The following is a 19,039-nucleotide window of genomic DNA, read 5'->3' as shown; positions in this document are numbered from 1 at the left end:
TACAGGATTCTTTTCCTCCTCTTCCTTCTCCTCCTCCTCCCCTTTTCCTCCCCCTCCTCCTTTCTTTCTCTTCCTCTCTCACCGGCATCCAAATAACCGCCCCCCGTCCTCCTGGATCTGTCCTTTCTGCTGCCAGTATATCCCCGTTGCTTGCCTTAAATCCTGCTATTATAGTGCCTCCGAAGTCAAGGGGGGAGGGGGAAAAAAGAGACTTGGCCATGCAGTTTGGAAGGGGAGAGTTTGTCACTGGGATTCAAAGCAGCGCCGGCAAAAATCAAGGAAATCCCAGCGAAGGGAGCCTCAGGAAAATCTGAGCAATACAAGAACGGGCGCTTCGGCTGGCCACAGAAGCCCGGAGACGGGGATTCCCAGCAAGAGGAGGCTCAGGGAAATCCCAGCGCTTCGTCTGGCAATGGAAGCCTGGAGGCGGGGCATCCCAGCGGTGGCAGCTCAGATTTGTAAGGTGAAAATAGTTCACAAGAGGCAAAAAAATCTTAAACACCGGGTTTGTATCACGAAAAGTTTGTATGAAGAGGGATTCGTAAGACGAGGTATCACTGTATTGTATAGCAGTTACTTAATTTAGTGTATTTAAAAGTTAATGGATAAATGGCTGCTAGATCTGAGTTTTGATCAACTTTCAGGACTTTGCCCCAAATTACAAACTCAAACATGTTGTTTGGTGAGACAGTTCATATAATAACCAATGGTTTCCATCAAAAGGTGTTTGATGTTATTAGTTTTTCTATGTTGAGGCATGTTTTAGAACTTGAAAAATCCAATTTGCTTTTTAGGGTATTTGCAGTCTTAGGGTTAGATAGTGATTTTCCTTTTAGTCCGTTAAATCAAAGTTTATTGCATTTGTTTCTTTCACAATTATCTTTACATTTAAGATAGCTCTGTCTATGGAAAATGTATGCCTTAAATTATAATTTAAAAATTCAACATATATAGTAAATTCAAACACATTTTCATTCTTACCAAGTGAGCAATTGCTCTGCATTCTTCCATCTGTTGAGCAACGCAGCATAGTGCCCACGACACGGCCTCCCACCACGATGACACGCACATCTTTGCCATGAGACTCCTGTACATATTTCTGGAATAGATAAGGTGCTTCATGACGAATTAGATGGCTCAGGTCTGCCAGATGGTGTTTATCTCTGGCTAGAAACACAGCTTTTCCTGCATCAAAAAACAAAACAAAACACAGATGACAAATAGTCAGTGATTTTCCTGCCTGTAGTTTAAAAAGTTGGAATGGCAGTGTGTCTATACATTCTCAACTTCTGTACTAGCATCGTTATTAATATATGAGCAAAGTATTCCTTGTTTTATCAAGGTTGTGCATACACAGAAATGTTTATATTGAGATCAGTTGTGAATAATTACTCAGTCACGTACAGCTATACTAACTTGAATTCAAGTTTACTTTGAGAAATAGCACGTTCAGATAAACAGTCCAAATATTACCAAGGACATAGTCTTTCTTACCAGTTGTCTGTCATAATCAAACATAATCAAATAAAAATATCAAGCCTAAACACATTTTAGCTTTAATCATAACTAAATACTGTACAAAGAGATCACAGAGTTGCAGAGACATTGCAGAGCTTACATACGGTGAGTAGCCTTTAGCAGTGAGTAGCTTAGACAAAGAGAAACAGAGAGGGTCACTCAGAGAAATAAGCTATGAACTCTAGCTCCCTCTTGTGGCAGTTTGCAACACCTGCAGCCAATATATTGCCAACCCAACAATTATGGACAGAGGCCTAACATTCTCCCCTTTGGGTAGGTCAATATATAATACCTTACATCTTCAAATCATACGTTTTCACAACACTCTTTGTATTTAATTGCACTTTGAGCTTTAGTGAAATTGTCTGCAATGCTCTGTCCAGTCATGAAGTATTCTAACTTAATCATTTTATTTTGAACACATTGTCTAACAATATCTCCAATCCGTATGTTTAGACCTTGTTTTCACAGCTAAACTATTAGCCATACTAATGGCAGATTGTCTTCATACACAGTAAATGGCTCATGTACAGTAATTCCTATATCCTTTAACAACTGATAACACCAATTCTGTACACATTAATGATAAACTCAAGAATTCTGCTTCCATAGTGGATAAACTAATATATTGTTGCCTAATAGATTTCCATCGTATTAAAAATTACCTAACATACCATTATACCTGATGTTGACTTATGAGTCACTGTATCAGTAGCAAAACTTGCATCAGCATATGCAGTTAGTTCCATTTCTTGGTTCCAAATATAAAGAATAATGTATTGTGTGCTTTAAATAAATATTTGCTTAGCTGCTTGCCAATGTCTTTTATTTGGTCCAGCATTATACCTTGCTAATTGATTTATGCTGTAAGATATATCTGATCTAGACCAATTACTCAAATATGAGAGACTACCAATTAGAGATTGATATATTTCCTTATCAAATATAGGACATTTACTATCGCTATGTGTAAATTCCTGATCCATTGGTGTCTTAGCAGTTTTAAAATTATCCATATTATATCTTTTTAACAATTGGCTAATCATCTTATGTTGCAAAATTTCAAAACCTTTATTTGTCTTTATTATATCAACCCAAATAATGTTTAATCTCCTCTAAATTTCTAATCCTGAACTTCCTCTTTAATCTAGAAACAATATCATTTGCTTCTTGTTCAGTTTTTGTTGTAATCGTTATATTATCAGTAAATAATAGCAACAGAGAAATCAAACCATCTTTCTCTCTCCTAAATAAACAAGGATCAGCTATATCAGCTTTAAAATCCATAGAAACTAATTATTTTACAATAAACTTATTCCATTCATAACCTGATTGCTTTAAACCATAAAGACTTTTCTTTAATTTCCAATAACCAATTTTTCCATCATCCTTTAAACCTAATGGCTTTCTCATATAAATGGTATGTTTAAAGGTACATGTAGATATGCAGTTTGCGGAGAGGGGCGGCATATAAATCCAATAAATTATTATTATTATTATTATTATTATTATTATTATTATTATTATTATTTCAACATCTACATGATTAATTTTCGAGCCGCCCCAAATCCTCAGAGAGGGCAGCATAGAAAGCGAATAAACAAACAAACTTGTATTGGTGCCCAAATTAAAGCTGCCCAAATTAAAGCTGCCCAAATTAAAGCCCCTCTCAATGTATTTGTTCTCAGACTAGGTACAAATACCTCATCATAGTCTTTATCTGACTGAGCAAATCCCTGAGCAACTAAACTTGCTTTATGGGTAACTGTGCCATCCACACCAGCCTTTAATTTATACACCCATCTTCATTGGACGTCTTTCCCTAGTTGACCTTCTAGGCAATTCAGTACAAGTTGTTGGAATTCTGTTCTCCAATGCACTGGCAAGGAGAGTCCAATGTGGGTTATTCTCTAGTCTTATTGGTAGGGACTGAGTTCAATTTAAATAATAGGCAGGCCCCGCCCCCTGGCCCCTCAGTCAAAAAAACCCTCAGTCGCAGTATAGGGACTTAGAGTTTTTCTTCTCTCTACAAAATGTTAATTTATATGCTTATTTTAACTAATAAAAATTTCTTTCTTTCGTTTATTTACAGGTAAGATCAGAGCTTTAGAAAAGCAATTGGAGGCACAGAAACAGCTCCTGCCTCCTGCCTCAATTTCAGGACCTTTACTTTCACCAGCCTCCCCCATGAACAGCGAAGGGGTAGCAGGCTCAACTAATGAAAAAGATTGGTCCCCAGAGAGACCTGTCAGATCAACACCTGTTACAAGGGCAGATACACAAGATACTCTAAGACAACAACCTGCTTGGCCCAATTACTCCTCAAATGTCCAGATGGGTCAACTACCACAATATGGACATTCACCTGCAGCTACCTTTACACCTTCAGCTGCTGGTTTGCGTGGAGCCCAAGATGCATGGCAGAATATGCCTCCAGCACTTCAAGATCTTATAGCTAGTGCATATTCCCAGGGCATAGTGGCGGGAACACAGCAATATACCACACAGCAATATGCCCCACAACAATACATTCCACCACAATATGGGTCACAAGTAGCTTCTAACACAAAAGCTAGAGACCTGTGGTCAGCTCCATCTCCTCATTCAAGGCCAGAGTCCTTAAAAGAGGACAGACCATACAGAGAGGAGGAGAGTGATGCAGATAACGACCTATCGGGATGAGCAACCACCGGAGCCACCCGTTTTTGCAGGTCTTTTTAAGAATTCATTGTTCAGAGTTCTTCTCAATAAGGCCAAGATAACCATTGAACAGGCCGGAGAGGGGAAACAGATGGAAGCTTCCACAAGCACGGCACCCACCGGTGTTCTGTTCACAGTTCCAAAGAAACAAACAGAACACATTCCGTCATCCCAGCTATTCTTAGAAAACATTAAACGGCCCTGGGAAAATCCAACAGCGGCACCAGGTCTGTCAATGGTGGAGCGTAAACTTTACACATTTGAAGACGACATGGAGAATTTACTAGGGTTCCCAACCATTGATAAACCAATGGTTGGCCTAGTATCCAATGCCTTAGTCCCTTCAGAGGTATCAGATGGACTCAAGGCCGAGGACAAGAGAGCCGAAAACGTGGTAAGGAAAACTCACCAAATGGCAGCATGGGCCCTAAGAGCGGCTTCTGCTGCTTCATTTTTCAATAGGGCCACCATATTATGGATCCAGGAGATACAATCCAGAGTGGACCAGAATGACAGCCGCCTGCGCCAAGATCTCAACAAGCTTCTGGCAGCCACCGAGTTTTCCGCGGATGCCACAGTGAACGTGGCAAAGTTTGCTTCTCGAGCAATGGCCTCATCAGTATCTTCACGCAGGTTAATTTGGCTGCGTAGCTGGCAAGCTGATATTAAATCAAAATGGTCATTGGCAGCCTCACCTTTTCATGGGGGAAAACTGTTTGGAGAAGTGTTGGAAGATGTCCTAGTGGAGGACAAAGATAAAAAGAAAGTGATGCCAAAATCTAACAAGAGACCAGAGAGACGATTTACCCCATATAACAGAAGATAGCCCTTTCGGTCTGATGCCGCCTCAACCACGGTCCAGGGTTCGAGGCCTTATTTCCAGGGCTCCTTTAATCAAGGCAATTACCGCACAGACAGACCATATTTTGGAGACCGTAGCAGACCTTACCAACAAGGATGAAGACCCTTCAGAGGTACTGCCAATAAAGGGTTCAAACATACCAAGTGACTCAGCGGACCTCTACCACTTGGGGGCAAGCTGATGAACTTCGCAGGTGTCTGGGAAGTCACATCCTCAGACGCCTGGGCAATAGCTACTGTATCACATGGTCTACGGATTGAATTTACTCACCTTCCCCCGAACCGTTTTCTGATGTGTCCCCCAGTGGTCGACCCTCAAAAGAAAGAGTTATTGTACCAGGAAGTCACACACCTTTTACAAATAGAAGCAATCGAACAAGTTCCTTATTCACAACGAGGCAAGGGGTTTTATTCAGTTGTATTCGTAGTCCCCAAGGCCTCAGGAGGATGCCGCTTAATTCTAAATTTACAACAGTTGAATCTTTATGTACTGCACAGGAAATTCAAGATGCACTCGCTTCGTTCGATCCTATCAGCCGTGCGTCCCAAAGATGTTCTCACGTCAATAGACCTCAAAGAGGCGTATCTCCATGTGCCAGTCCATCCTTGGCACAGACAATTCCTACGCTTCTGCATAGACGGCTCACACTTCCAATTCAGAGCAATGCCGTTTGGCCTATCTTCGGCACCGAGAACCTTTACAAAATTGCTAGATATTCTCACAGCAAGCCTCAGACACCAATCAATACGTCTGATGGCGTATCTCGACGACATATTAGTGTTATCAAAATCAAAGACACAAGCTCGTCAAGATGTATTCAACACCTTAACTACCCTACAATCTCATGGCTTCACTGTCAATTGGGACAAGAGTCATCTGAACCCAACAACACGTTTAGCACATTTAGGAATGATCATCGACATGGAATCGGGTATGGTCTTTCTCTCCCAAGAAAGACAGACCAACATTCTCAATCTACTTCAGGATTTACAGCACCAAAGGAGACCGTCACTGGCCTTCCTGTCCAAACTTTTGGGAACTCTAGTGTCTTGTATAGACATCGTCCCTTGGGCTCGACACCATCTACGACCTCTTCAATGGCTACTGCTCCCATTTCAAAGAAGAAAAGCCAGCCATACATAGCGAAAAGTGACACTCAACCCAAGGATCAGGAGATCTCTACAATGGTGGGCATCACCAACAATACAATGCGGCTCTTCCATCCTCCACACTGCCCCACTGACTATAACAACCGACGCCAGTCTGACATGGTGGGGAGCCCATTTAGCATCACACACGACCCAAGGTCTATGGGACCTTCAGGATCTACAAGAGGTAAACATCAACTTCTTAGAACTCAAAGCAGTCTCACTAGCACTGCAAAGTTTTATCCACTTAGTACGGGGACAACAAATTTTAATAAAAACAGACAATGTTGCCACGAGAGCTCATATCAATCATCAAGGGGGAACAAGATCCGGAGGTTGATGCGAGAGGCGGAGTATCTGTTTCGTTGGGCGGAATCCAACCTAGCCTCACTCACGGCAGAACATATCTCCGGTCAAGAGAACGTCTGGGTGGACTGGTTGAGCCGCAGAATGGTGGATCCGGCGGAATGGCGATCGATTCCAGTCTGTTTTGGGAAATATGCAACCGGTTCGGTACTCCAGTTATAGACCTCTTTGCCACAGCCCAGAACACACAACGCCCCCGATTCTTCTCCCATTTCCCATCTCTGGGAACGGAGGGAGTGGATGCTCTTCATCAGTCGTGGCCGACAGCTCTACTTTATGCATTCCCACCAATCAGAATCATACAGAGAGTGATTCAAAAAATCCTGGAAGAGCAGGCCGAGATTCTACTAATAGCTCCGTATTGGCCTCGACGAGCTTGGTTCGCAGACCTGAGGGAATTGTCCATCTCCCCATATTGGCGGATCCCAGATCAACGGATTTCTCTCCGTCAAGGGGACATCCTTCACCCGAAACCACAGTGGTGGCAACTGACCGTGTGGCACTTGAAAGGGATCGCCTAAGACGTCACCAATTGCCAGACATGGTCATTGCCACCATACAAGCAGCATGTCGACCTTCCACCAGATGTATTTATCCAGCCACATGGTCGACCTTTTGTAATTTTTGCACAATACAAAAAGTTGATCCTCAGTCTGCTTCTCCTGACATAGTTTTAAGCTTCCTTCAGTCGGGTCTAGATAAAGGGCTAGCACCCAACACTTTGAGAAGACATGTGGTGGCTTTATCTACCATCTTAGTCCAGGACTTCGACCGCCCCCTATCAAGGAGGAGAGAAAACTAGTGCTCTTTTACAGTTTGTAGTTTTGAATTGAAGGAGGAGGGGATATTATTGGCTATAAGGGGAAATTTTATTGGCTGATTGTGTTTTTGAATTCAGGGAGGAGGGGACTAGACTGGGAAGTATAAAAGGGTGAGAAACGCCATTTTAAACTGCACTTTCAGAACACAGAGAAAGAGGAGAGAAAACTAGTGGCCCGCGCGCCTGGTGGCGCGCAAATTATATAACTATAAACCAAAATCAGCAAAGTTTGGCAGCAATAGGGATTGATTTTCTTGCTAAGTACCTGTATTTCAATACATTGTTAAGATGATTGGCTTGGTGCAGTGTAACACTTGTTTGGCTGTTGTATTCCGTAGTACCTTGTGGAACTTGGGGTGCTGCCCTCTTTGCATAAGGACATCTAGGTTAGATGGCGAGATCTCTAGATTGCAGTCCTTAGTTTGTAGCTTGCCAGGCAGAAGTGGAAAGATTGTCCCAGCCATGTTTATTTATTTATTTATTTATTTATTACTTGGATTTGTATGCCGCCCCTCTCCGAAGACTCGGGGCGGCTCACAACATGTAAAAGACAAATCATAAGTAATCAACAATTTAAAATTTTAAAGATTTAAAAAACCCCACAAACTAACAGACTCACACACAAGCTGTAATGCAGCCATGTGTGCAGCCTCCACTTCCACAGCGCCCCCCGAGGAGGAGGGCTATGTGGACAACTGTTGGTTCAGGAAGATTACGTGTAGTTGAGCAAAAACATAGCAATTTTGGTCTCTCTGTATCCAATTCCTATAATGTTCTTGCGGATTTAAAATGTTTTAGGTATTAGCAAGGCCCCTCAGGCGGAGAATGAGGGGATGTTCAAAGGAGAAGAGGTGTATAGTGTCACCAATCCAAGTCCAGTTAGTAGAAATAAAAAGAAGACACATTTTCTTGTGGGTGACTCGATTGTTAGAGGTGATTTGGGACAGAGGAAGGATGTGGTGAAGGTGTCTCCCAGGAGCCACTGCCCGCAGGGACAGGAGGCGGATTACAAACATTGTCAAGGCTGTGAGTAAAGGTAATAACGTTGATGTGGTGGTGCATCTTGGCACAAATGATTTGTCCCAGAGAAATGTTAATGTAGTAAAAAGAGATTTTCAATGTCTAAGTGTGGAGCTGGGTAAAATAACTGATTCAGTGACTTTCTCAGAGGTGTTACTGGTTTGTGGCCAGGAGGATAAAACAACTTGTATCAGAGAGTTTAATGTGTGGTTAAGGAAGTGGTGTAAAGCTGAAGGTTTTGGCTATGTAAGTCATGATGTCAGTAGGTGGTCTAATAGGGAGTTGTTTAAGAGGGATGGTTTGCATCCATCATACAGAGGTACCCAGGTGCTCGGTGAGGAATTCAGAACTTTTTTGGACAGGCATTTAAACTAGGTAAAGGGGACAGAGATGTACCAGATGTGGATGATTTCTGTCCCCGACCAATGAGGATAAATCAGTTTCTGGAAGCTTATGAAAAGGGAGTTGTAAATAAAATAGATGTAGTTGTTGATGATAAGGGGCAAACTAATAATGAAAATAATGTTCTTCGGGTAATGTGCACGAATGCTCGAAGCTTGAGCAACAAGCTCTGTGAGTTAATGGCCATAATATCTAGAGATCATTTGGATCTGGTTGCCATAACTGAGACATGGTTTAAGGATTCTAATGAATGGGAAATATCCATACCAGGATATACACTGTATAAGAAGGATAGAATAGAGAGAAGGGGAGGTGGAGTAGCCATTTATGTTAAAGAAAGTCTAAAAACAATACTAATTCAAAATATATGTAAAGATCTGGAGACCCTCTGGATTTGCATGCAAAATAAAGACGGTTCTATCATTAGAATTGGGGTGATTTATAGGCCTCCAGGGCAATCTGATGAACATGACAACAAGATGGTGGATGAAATTACCCTAATGGCAGTAAAGGGAGATATTGTGGTTATGGATGATTTCAACATGCCTGATGTTGACTGGAATATCCCCAGTGCCCTTACATGCAAAAGTAAGAATATAGTAGAGGCCTTTACAGGAGCAGCTCTGGCACAGCTAGTTAAGACACCAACTAGAGGGGAGAATATTCTAGATTTAGTTTTTACAAATGGGAATTGGGTTTCAGAGGTCAAGGTGGGAGAAAATTTAGGTTGCAGTGACCATCTATGTTTGTGGTTTGATGTAAAAATTGATTGTGAGCAATCCTATACTGCAACCAAAGTATTAGATTTCAGAAAAACAAATTTTAATGCAATGGGGGAATATTTAAATAATGAATTAAAGGGGAGGGATAAAATAGCAGGAGCGAGCACCCAGTGGACTGTATTAAAAAAGGCCATCTTAAAAGCCACAAGACTTTATGTAAAGCAAATAACTAAAGGTAAAAGGAAGAAGAAACCGCTATGGTTTAGCAATGATGTAAGGGCTATAGTCAATGAAAAAAAGGCTGCCTATAGGAGGTATAAAGACTCTGGAAGTATAGCTGATAGAGAGGTGTATAAAAGGAGGCGAAACAGATAATATATGCTGCTAAAGCCTCAAAAGAGGAAGAAATTGCAAAATCTGTAAAGAAGGGGGATAAAACCTTCTTCAGATATATTAGTGATAGGAAGAAGAAAAACTGAAGCATCACAAAGCTTAGTACCGGGAATAATACATGCATTGATGGGAACAAGGAGATCGCTGACCATTTCAATAGCTACTTCTGTTCAGTTTTCTCAAAAGACACCTTACAAAATAATACTATAGAGGGATATAGCATTGCTTCCAGCTGTACGGATTCAGCTCCAGTGATCTTAGAAGCCGATGTCTTAGAAGAACTTGAACGATTAAAGATAAATAAGGCAATGGGTCCAGATGGCATCCACCCCAGAGTTCTTAAAGAACTCAGATCTGTCATTGCTACCCCCCTGACTGATTTGTTTAACCAATCCCTGTTAACAGGAGATGTTCCTGAGGATTGGAGAATGGCCAGTGTTGTGCCTATCCACAAGAAGGGCAGTAGAGAAGAAGCTGGTAATCATCAGTTGTAGTTAAAATGATGGAGACTCTACTCAAAAAGAGGATAAATCAGCACCTAAAAAACAATAACTTATTGGACCCAAATCAGCATGGCTTTACTGAAGGCAAATCATGTCAGACTAATCTCATTGATTTCTTTGACTATGTCACAAAGGTGTTGGATCAAGGTGGTGCCATGGATATTGCCTATCTGGACTTCAGCAAAGCCTTTGATACGGTTCCACATAAAGAGCTGATAGATAAATTAGTGAAGATTGGACTTAATCCCTGGATAGTTCAGTGGATTTCAAGCTGGCTGAAGCATAGACATCAGAGAGTTATTGTTAATGGCGAGTATTCTGAGCAGAGCCTGGTTACAAGCGGTGTGCCACAAGGGTCTGTTCTGGGTCCTATTCTTTTTAATATGTTTGTGAGTGACATAGGGGAAGGTCTGGTAGGGAAGGTTTGCCTATTTGCCGATGACTCTAAAGTGTGCAATAGGGTTGATATTCCTGGAGGGGTCTGTAATATGGTAAATGATTTAGCTTTACTAGATAAATGGTCAAAGCAATGGAAACTGCAGTTTAATGTTTCCAAATGTAAAATAATGCACTTGGGGAAAAGGAATCCTCAATCTGAGTATTGCATTGGCAGTTCTGTGTTAGCAAAAACTTCAGAAGAGAAGGATTTAGGGGTAGTGATTTCTGACAGTCTCAAAATGGGTGAGCAGTGTGGTCGGGCGGTAGGAAAGGCAAGTAGGATGCTTGGCTGCATAGCTAGAGGTATAACAAGCAGGAAGAGGGAGATTATGATCCCCTTATATAGAGCGCTGGTGAGACCACATTTGGAGTACTGTGTTCAGTTCTGGAGACCTCACCTACAAAAAGATATTGACAAAATTGAACGGGTCCAAAGACGGGCTACAAGAATGGTGGAAGGTCTTAAGTATAAAACGTATCAGGAAAGACTTAATGAACTCAATCTGTATGGTCTGGAAGGCAGAAGGAAAAGGGGGGACATGATCGAAACATTTAAATATGTTAAAGGGTTAAATAGGGTTCAGGAGGGAAGTGTTTTAGTTGGGGGAAAGATCAAAGGCAACATGAGAAAATATTATTTTACTGAAAGAGTAGTAGATCCTTGGAACAAACTTCCAGCAGACGTGGTTGGTAAATCCACAGTAACCGAATTTAAACATGCCTGGGATAAACATATATCCATTGTAAGATAAAATACAGGAAATAGTATAAGGGCAGACTAGATGGACCATGAGGTCTTTTTCTGCCGTCAGTCTTCTATGTTTCTAAGGCCTCAAACATCTGCCCAGCGAAAATTCATAAATTTCCATCTTGGGATTTGACTCTAGTATTACAGTCATTAACAGGCCCCCCCGTTCGAACCGCTTAGAACAATTTCCTTACGCTTTTTGTCAATAAAAACTGCCTTCCTAATAGCTATCACATCAGCTAGGCAAGTATCAGAAATTTCAGCTTTATCAGTACGCCCAAATCTCTGTCAGTTTCACCAGGACAGAGTAACACTACGATTAGACCCATCTTTTCTACCTAAAATAAATTCATGGTTCCATAGGACACAGGACATAGTCGTACCGGACTTTTGTACGCACGGCACACATCCGTCAGAACTGATGTAGCACAAATTAGATGTGCAAAGAGCTCTAAACATTTATATTCGCAGGACACAACCATTCAGAACGTCTGAGTCGTTGTTTGTATCGTTTTCTCCTCAAAACATGGGTTCCAGAATGTCGTCCCAATCCATCAGCCGGTGGATACGTGACTGTATTACAGAAGCATATAGAGCCAAGGGTCAACAGATCCCACAAGGGATAACCGGACACTCGACACGTAGCTCTGCCACATCAGCAGCATGGGCTACGCAAGCTTCCCTTGAAGACATATGCAGAGCGGCTACGTGGGCTTCTCCGTCCACTTTTATAAAACATTACCGCATTGACTCATTTGCCTCTTCAGAGGCGGCCTTTGGGAGGCGGGTATTACAGAGGGTATGTTCAACTACAGCACCCGTGGTCCAGCCTGCTCCCACCCTATAATTAGAACTTGGGTATATCCCACATTGGACTCTCCTTGCCAGTGCATTGGAGAAGAACCGTTGAACTTACCTGAACGGTCTTCTCAATGTACGGCAAGGAGAGTCCAAACCCACCCAGGCCTGGGAAGGACCACTTGTTTTTCCTGTTGGGTTGAAAGGTTTTTTTCAAGTTATCTTGTGTTTACTTTGATAATTCAATAAAAATAGGTTGTATGGTTACTGCTCCTTCATTTTGCTTTTGACTCAGGGGCCAGGGGGCAGGGCCTGCCTATTATTTAAATTGAACTCAGACCCTACCAATAAGACTAGAGAATAACCCACATTGGACTCTCCTTGCCGTACATTGAGAAGACCGTTCAGTTAAGTTCAACGGTTCTTTTCTTTTACTTCCCCTATTAAAGTATCTTCTACATCATCCATAGAAGGCTCTCCCATTGATAATTCCTCTATTGAGTATTCTTCCACTATCCTCATCAATTCTATTCTTATCAGGATCATTAGGAAACAATCACTATCTTATATCTTGTATTCATCTTCTAGCTTACTCCATCCAACATGTTCAAGGATTTAGCACTTGCACTACAATATACTCTAGTAGTACCTAGCTCCCAGAATCTAAATGATCTATAATTAGATTCATACCCTACAAAACATAATTACCTTTCTCTATGTTGTCCCTTTCACCTTATTTGCATGGGAATATGAACCCTAGCTGGTGCTACAAATGTATGCAAATAACTAAGATTTGGCTTCCTACCATTCCAATGAGCAAATGGAAATTCACCAGTTGTTGCTTTCACTACATTGTTCAAAATATGTTTAGCATACATTATAGGTTAACCCCAGAGCTTCTCTGGTAAACCAGAATCTGCAATCATAATTCAAGTCATAGCCTGTTATGTCTGACCTTTACATTCAATATATGCATTATATTGTGGTCTATAAAGAGCAGGATGGTTATGTTCAATCCAGCTCTCTTTAGCATATCTACAAATCTCTTATTGGTAAACTCAGTACCATTATCTGTTACTAAATTAACCAGTTTCCTTTTCTGTTTTCGTTCAACAAACCTTAAGCAGTTTACAAAATGCTGCTATGTTTCTGCCTTTATTTTCATCAGATAACAGAAACCATATCTAGAAAAATGATCAACTAAGGTCAATATATAACAGGCTCCACCTAAACTAGGTTTCTTAGGGCCAACGATATCAGAAAATACAATCTCTAATGGTTCCTTGGTTTTAAACCCATTGAATCTGTTTGCAGGAGTTACTTTGCTCTTTTGCTGATTGGAAGTATTACAATTTAAATATCTTGCACAAGGTTTTAGTTTTATACCATTAGATAGCTCAACAGTTTTCTTTAAAATTTTGAAATTCAAATGTCCCATACGTCTATGGAGCAAATAAACACATTTTTCATGAGGCTTTCTATTTTCATAAACTGAGTTAGCCTTATTTAATGGGTTATCATCTGCAACCTTGCAGTAACTGTTTTACCTTTTAGTTATACACTGAGATGTCCCACTGTCTATTATCCAGATATCATGGCTTACAGTTTTATTTGTACTTGATATAGCTGCATTAACATATCTATATATTACTAGCATTCTGTTTTTTATCCTTGTTACAGAATCTGGCAATATGAACCTTAGCCCCACAAGAATAACATTTTTTTTAACAATATAGGCAGTTGAAGACAGTTTTTCTTGCTATGGTTATTTCTTTCTGTTGATTTTTATCTTGCCTTCTTCTAGATTCTTCTAACAGTCTCCCAATTATGCCAGTCAATGTCAGTTCATCTCTGATCAAACCTTTCAGTGAAGACACATAATCATGATAAAGGTCATCCAAAGAAGAAAGAATAATATAAACTTGATGCAATTCTGAGAAAATTAGTTCTTTTTCATATAGCTCCTATAATGTTCACTTCATAAACTCCAAATGAGCTAACATGCACCACCTTTTAACAAATGTGCTCTGAACATTTAGGTGTAAGGTGTATGGCAGCAAACACTTTACCACAAATATGGACCAGCTGTTGATCACTTAGAGTCAGTCCAATAATGCAAAGAGCCTTTTCATTATCCTGGTTAAAATCAACTATTTTCTTCTTATCTTCATCATTTGTTGGATGCCAAGCTGTAATATCCGATGGATTATTAACCACAGTCCATAAGCCTTCTTTACGCAGAAATAAACTGCCCTTGATAGACCAAGAAACATAATTTGTTCTTTCTAACCAGGTTTTCAGGGATAACCTAGTTAACTGTTCTTGGCCATTGTTAGTTTAATAGTAAACCACAAATTAACTGTCTGAATATGAAACTGAATATTCACATTAACTCTCAATATCAATCTGGCCCCATAACCAGTGTTAATGTATGAGCAGAGTATTCCTTGTTTACCAAGGTTGTGCACACACAGAAATGTTTATATTGAGATCAGTTGTGAATAAATTACTCAGTCACGTACAGCTATACTAACTTGAATTCAAGTTTACTTTGAGAAATAGCATGTTCAGATAAACAGTCCAAATATTATCAAGGACATAACCTTTCTTACCAGTCTTTGTCATAATCAACAAACAAAAATATCAAGCCTAAATATATTTTAGCTTTAATACATAACTAAATACAGAGAGATTGCAGAGAGTTGCAGAGACATAGCAGAGCTTACATACAGTGAGTAGCCATTAACAATGAGTAGCTTAGACAAAGAGAAACAGAGAGGGTGACTCAGAGAAATAAGCTATGAACTCCAGCTCCCTCTTGTGGCAGTCTGCAACACCTGCAGCCAATATATTGCCAACTCAACAGTTATGGAGTCCTAAGAATCATTATCCTGGTTAACACTAGTGAATGAATATTTTAAAAATGGCAAAGCACTTATAAATTTAGTGCTACTAAAACAGCAAAATTTGGAAAATATTACCTTGAAGTACACTCACAATTTCCAGGGCTTATTCCAGTTCTCATTCCCTCAGTATAGCTCTCTCAGTATCCTTCAATCTTGGCCTGTACCATTCCGTGCTATTCTAGTAGAACTAGGTTGCAAGAGTGTTTTGCAACAGGTTTGGGATTCTCTAGACACATAAAACAGAGGGCTGCACCAATCACAGTCTAAAGATGGCAGAGATTCCAAGGTGCTGTTCATGATTAATTGATGAATCAAAGCAAACCAGTCCCAATTAAATTGCAGTTACCAATTAAAATAATTAGTATAGCAATGGAATATAACACCTATTTAAAATACTTGCCAAATCAAAATTCACATTAAATACATTGATTCAAATGTTAAATTTATTGATAAATATCCTTTAGTTGAATACAATCAGAATTTAAGATAATATCATTAATAAATAAAACATATTTCATGCAATCTTAAGGAGGATTTTATAAATAATATAAAAGATGTTGATTTTATTTAAAATTTCTTCATTAAGAAATCTGATGTACTCATGTATATTCAAATCTACTTAAGTCTTGGGTTGTAAGCCTGTCATAGATTACAAAGCATATCCTAACATAAACAACTAAACTAAATAAATACTTAGCAATGGGAATACAAAACAAAATCCAGAGACTGAAATCTACAAATAAGTGTAGGTTCTAATGGTTAAATGAAGCTGTAAGCAAAATAGAAACAAATACAGTGATACCTCGTCTTATGAACCCCTCTTCATACGAACTTTTCATGATATGAACCCAGTGTTCAAGATTTTTTTGCCTCTTCTTCCTAACTATTTTCACCTTACGAACCCGAGCCGCCATGGCTGGGATGCCCCAAAGCACTGGGATTTCCCTGGGAATCCACGCCTCCGAACTCCCCTTGCCAGCCAAAGCGCCCCGTTCTTGCATTGCTGGCATTTCCCTGAGGCTCCTCTACCTGGGATTCCCTTCATTTTTGCCAGCGCTGCTTTGAATCCCAGAGACAAACTCCCCCCTTCCAAACTGCATGGGGAAAATGAGCAGAGTGGGGTGGGCAAAAACAGGAGGGAAAGACTCATGGAACTCAAGAGAGGAGAAAGATGTGGGGGAAATGAACAGAGTGGGGTGGGCAAAAACAGGAGGGAAAGACTCATGGAACTCAAGAGAGGAGAAAGATGTGGGGGAAATGAACAGAGTGGGGTGGGCAAAAACGGGAGAGAAAGACTCATGGAGCTCAAGAGAGGAGAAAGTTGTGGGGGAAATGAGCACAGTGGGGTGGACAAAAATGAGAGGGAAAGACTCATGGAGCTCAAGAGAGGAGAAAGGTGTGGGGGAAATGAGCACAGTGGGGTGGACAAAAATGAGAGGGAAAGACTCATGGAGCTCAAGAGAGGAGAAAGGTGTGGGGGAAATTAGCAGAGTGGGGTGGACAAAAACGGGAGAGAAAGACTCATGGAGCTCAAGAGAGGAGAAAGTTGTGGGGGAAATGAGCACAGTGGGGTGGACAAAAACGGGAGAGAAAGACTCATGGAGCTCAAGAGAGGAGAAAGTTGTGGGGGAAATGAGCACAGTGGGGTGGACAAAAATGAGAGGGAAAGACTCATGGAGCTCAAGAGAGGAGAAAGGTGTGGGGGAAATTAGCAGAGTGGGGTGGACAAAAACAGGAGGCAAAGACTCATGGATCTCAAGAGAGGCTCTTTTCACCTTGCTTCATTGGGACTGCCACCTCTTGCCACCTCTCGCTGTCCCTCCCCCCACTCCATTCGCTTCAGCTTCGTCTGCCCACTGCTTTTTCTTTTTTAAGCCTTAATGTTTTGGATTTTCCTAATGGGCTTGCACGCATTATTGGTTTTTCCATTGATTCCTATGGGAAACATTGTTTCATCTTACAAACCTTTCACCTTAGGAACCTCATCCCAGAACCAATTAAGTTCGTAAGACGAGGTATTACTGTACTCATTTACAAAAGTAGATAAACTACATATACTTCTGCTTTCATTCTCTAATAAAGGAGTTTTAAAAACTAATTCAGAGTAACATGAATGAACTAATAGATTCATAATATCCTTAAATATAAATACAAATACAAATCCTATAACAGGTCGATGTGCCTATTGATAGAGTTATTGTTGGAAAACTAGGCTTCTTTCAATAGGTATCCCCCTTTAGTTACATCATTACTTCAGCCACTTGAAAAACTGAACATGTGATTATGCTCCTCCATATGTGTCCAGATCTGAAAGTGCTGTTCTTTGCGCCAGACATCCAGTTCATGTTCATGCACTCAAGTCTTGTAGCCACTTAGTTGTTTCTCCTACCTAGTTCCTTGCATAGTTATTGCAGTTAATACAGTAAATTACTGAAAATGCCTCCTCTTTGGGTAATATTTCTTTTGGGCACATCACTCTCATTCTCAGAGTTTGATCTGGTATGTGCAACACCTTGACTCCATGCTCTGAGAGAATGTATGCAGCAGTTTCAGATACCCACTGTGCCCTCCATGTAGATATTCCACTTATACTCTTAATGGGCTGTTGCCTATTGAAAGAAGCCTGGTTCTCCAACAATAACTCCATCAATAAGCACATTGACCTGTTACCAGCTTACCAAGCATTGAGGCACTGGGAAAGACCTGGCAGAATGAGCAGAGACCAATTCTTATCAGGAAGTAGAGATCAATGACATCCGCCCCCCCACTTTGGACAAGTAGGTTTGTCCTGTGGAGGCATAGCCAACCTGGACCAAATGCTGAGGAGCCCCATAGAGGAGTTTCAAGCCATAATAAACATGGATAATGAGGAACAAGCCAGATTGGTTACAAGATCACGAGCAAAACAACAAACAAATTTTGCTGATACATCAAATGTGCCTGTGAGGCAGAGGAATAGTGGTGTGTAGGAAGGGGCCAGAGAGAATGCTGTTAAAGCAATATCTGATAGCTCAGCTGGGGATGAGCAGCTGGGGATTTCCTGGGGATGAGCAGCCCAAGTGGTGTGTGATAGGGGAGGAAGCAAAAGGAGCTAGGCCTCCATCAATTAACAGGCCCGAAGAGCTAATTATAGGTGGGAGGTGGGTGTATGGGCCTAGCACGCAATGGCCAAATTGATCAATGATGTATAAAGGCAAATATATCTTCAATGGTAGTTTTTACATTCTGATGATGTTAGCAGAGGCTAAAAGCTAAGTGGAAAATGATATCATACAGATTCAGAAAACGGCAACTAAAATGATCAAGGAGTTGGAAAAGCTTCCCTTCAAGGAAGGCTTTTCTTCCATGAAACATTTTTGGGCTAAAGTACTGAACGAGAAGGGATAGGATTGAGGTGTAAAAATTAGACATGGTGGGAGGAGAAGCTATTTTCTCTTTTCCAAAATACTAGAATCAGAGGATACTTAATGAAATTGAATACTGAAAGAACTCCAAACAACCCTATTTCTTAAAATGTATGCCCCTTCTGATGACAGACCTCATTTTAATGAATAAGTGTGATATTATGGGATGCAAATATATAACAGGTTTGACCACATATAACTGATTTTCTATGCAAAGGGAAAGTTACTTTTATCCTATCCAATCAACTATCCTCTTGCATTTTCTTTATTGTGTTAACTATAAAAAGGAAT

General features: G+C 40.6%; 1 protein-coding gene across 6 annotated transcripts in view; it reads right to left on the bottom strand.

Annotated features, from left to right (window-relative positions):
* RIMKLB (ribosomal modification protein rimK like family member B) overlaps nt 1-19,039 on the bottom strand; it is a 116,895-nt gene that overhangs the window by 33,736 nt on the left and 64,120 nt on the right. For all 6 annotated transcript variants that reach the window (XR_011558188.1, XR_011558190.1, XR_011558189.1 and 3 more), the window contains exon 6: nt 982-1,185. Coding sequence is in view for 2 of the 6 variants with exons in the window: in XM_070741751.1 (XP_070597852.1) it covers nt 982-1,185 (204 nt within the window). In the remaining 4 variants the exon portion in view is untranslated. The remainder of the gene's footprint in view (nt 1-981; nt 1,186-19,039) is intronic.

This window comes from Erythrolamprus reginae, chromosome 2 (genome assembly GCF_031021105.1).
Source record: "Erythrolamprus reginae isolate rEryReg1 chromosome 2, rEryReg1.hap1, whole genome shotgun sequence".
Classification (NCBI taxonomy): Eukaryota; Metazoa; Chordata; class Lepidosauria; order Squamata; family Dipsadidae; genus Erythrolamprus; species Erythrolamprus reginae.
This window is presented reverse-complemented; position numbering and strand designations above follow the sequence as displayed.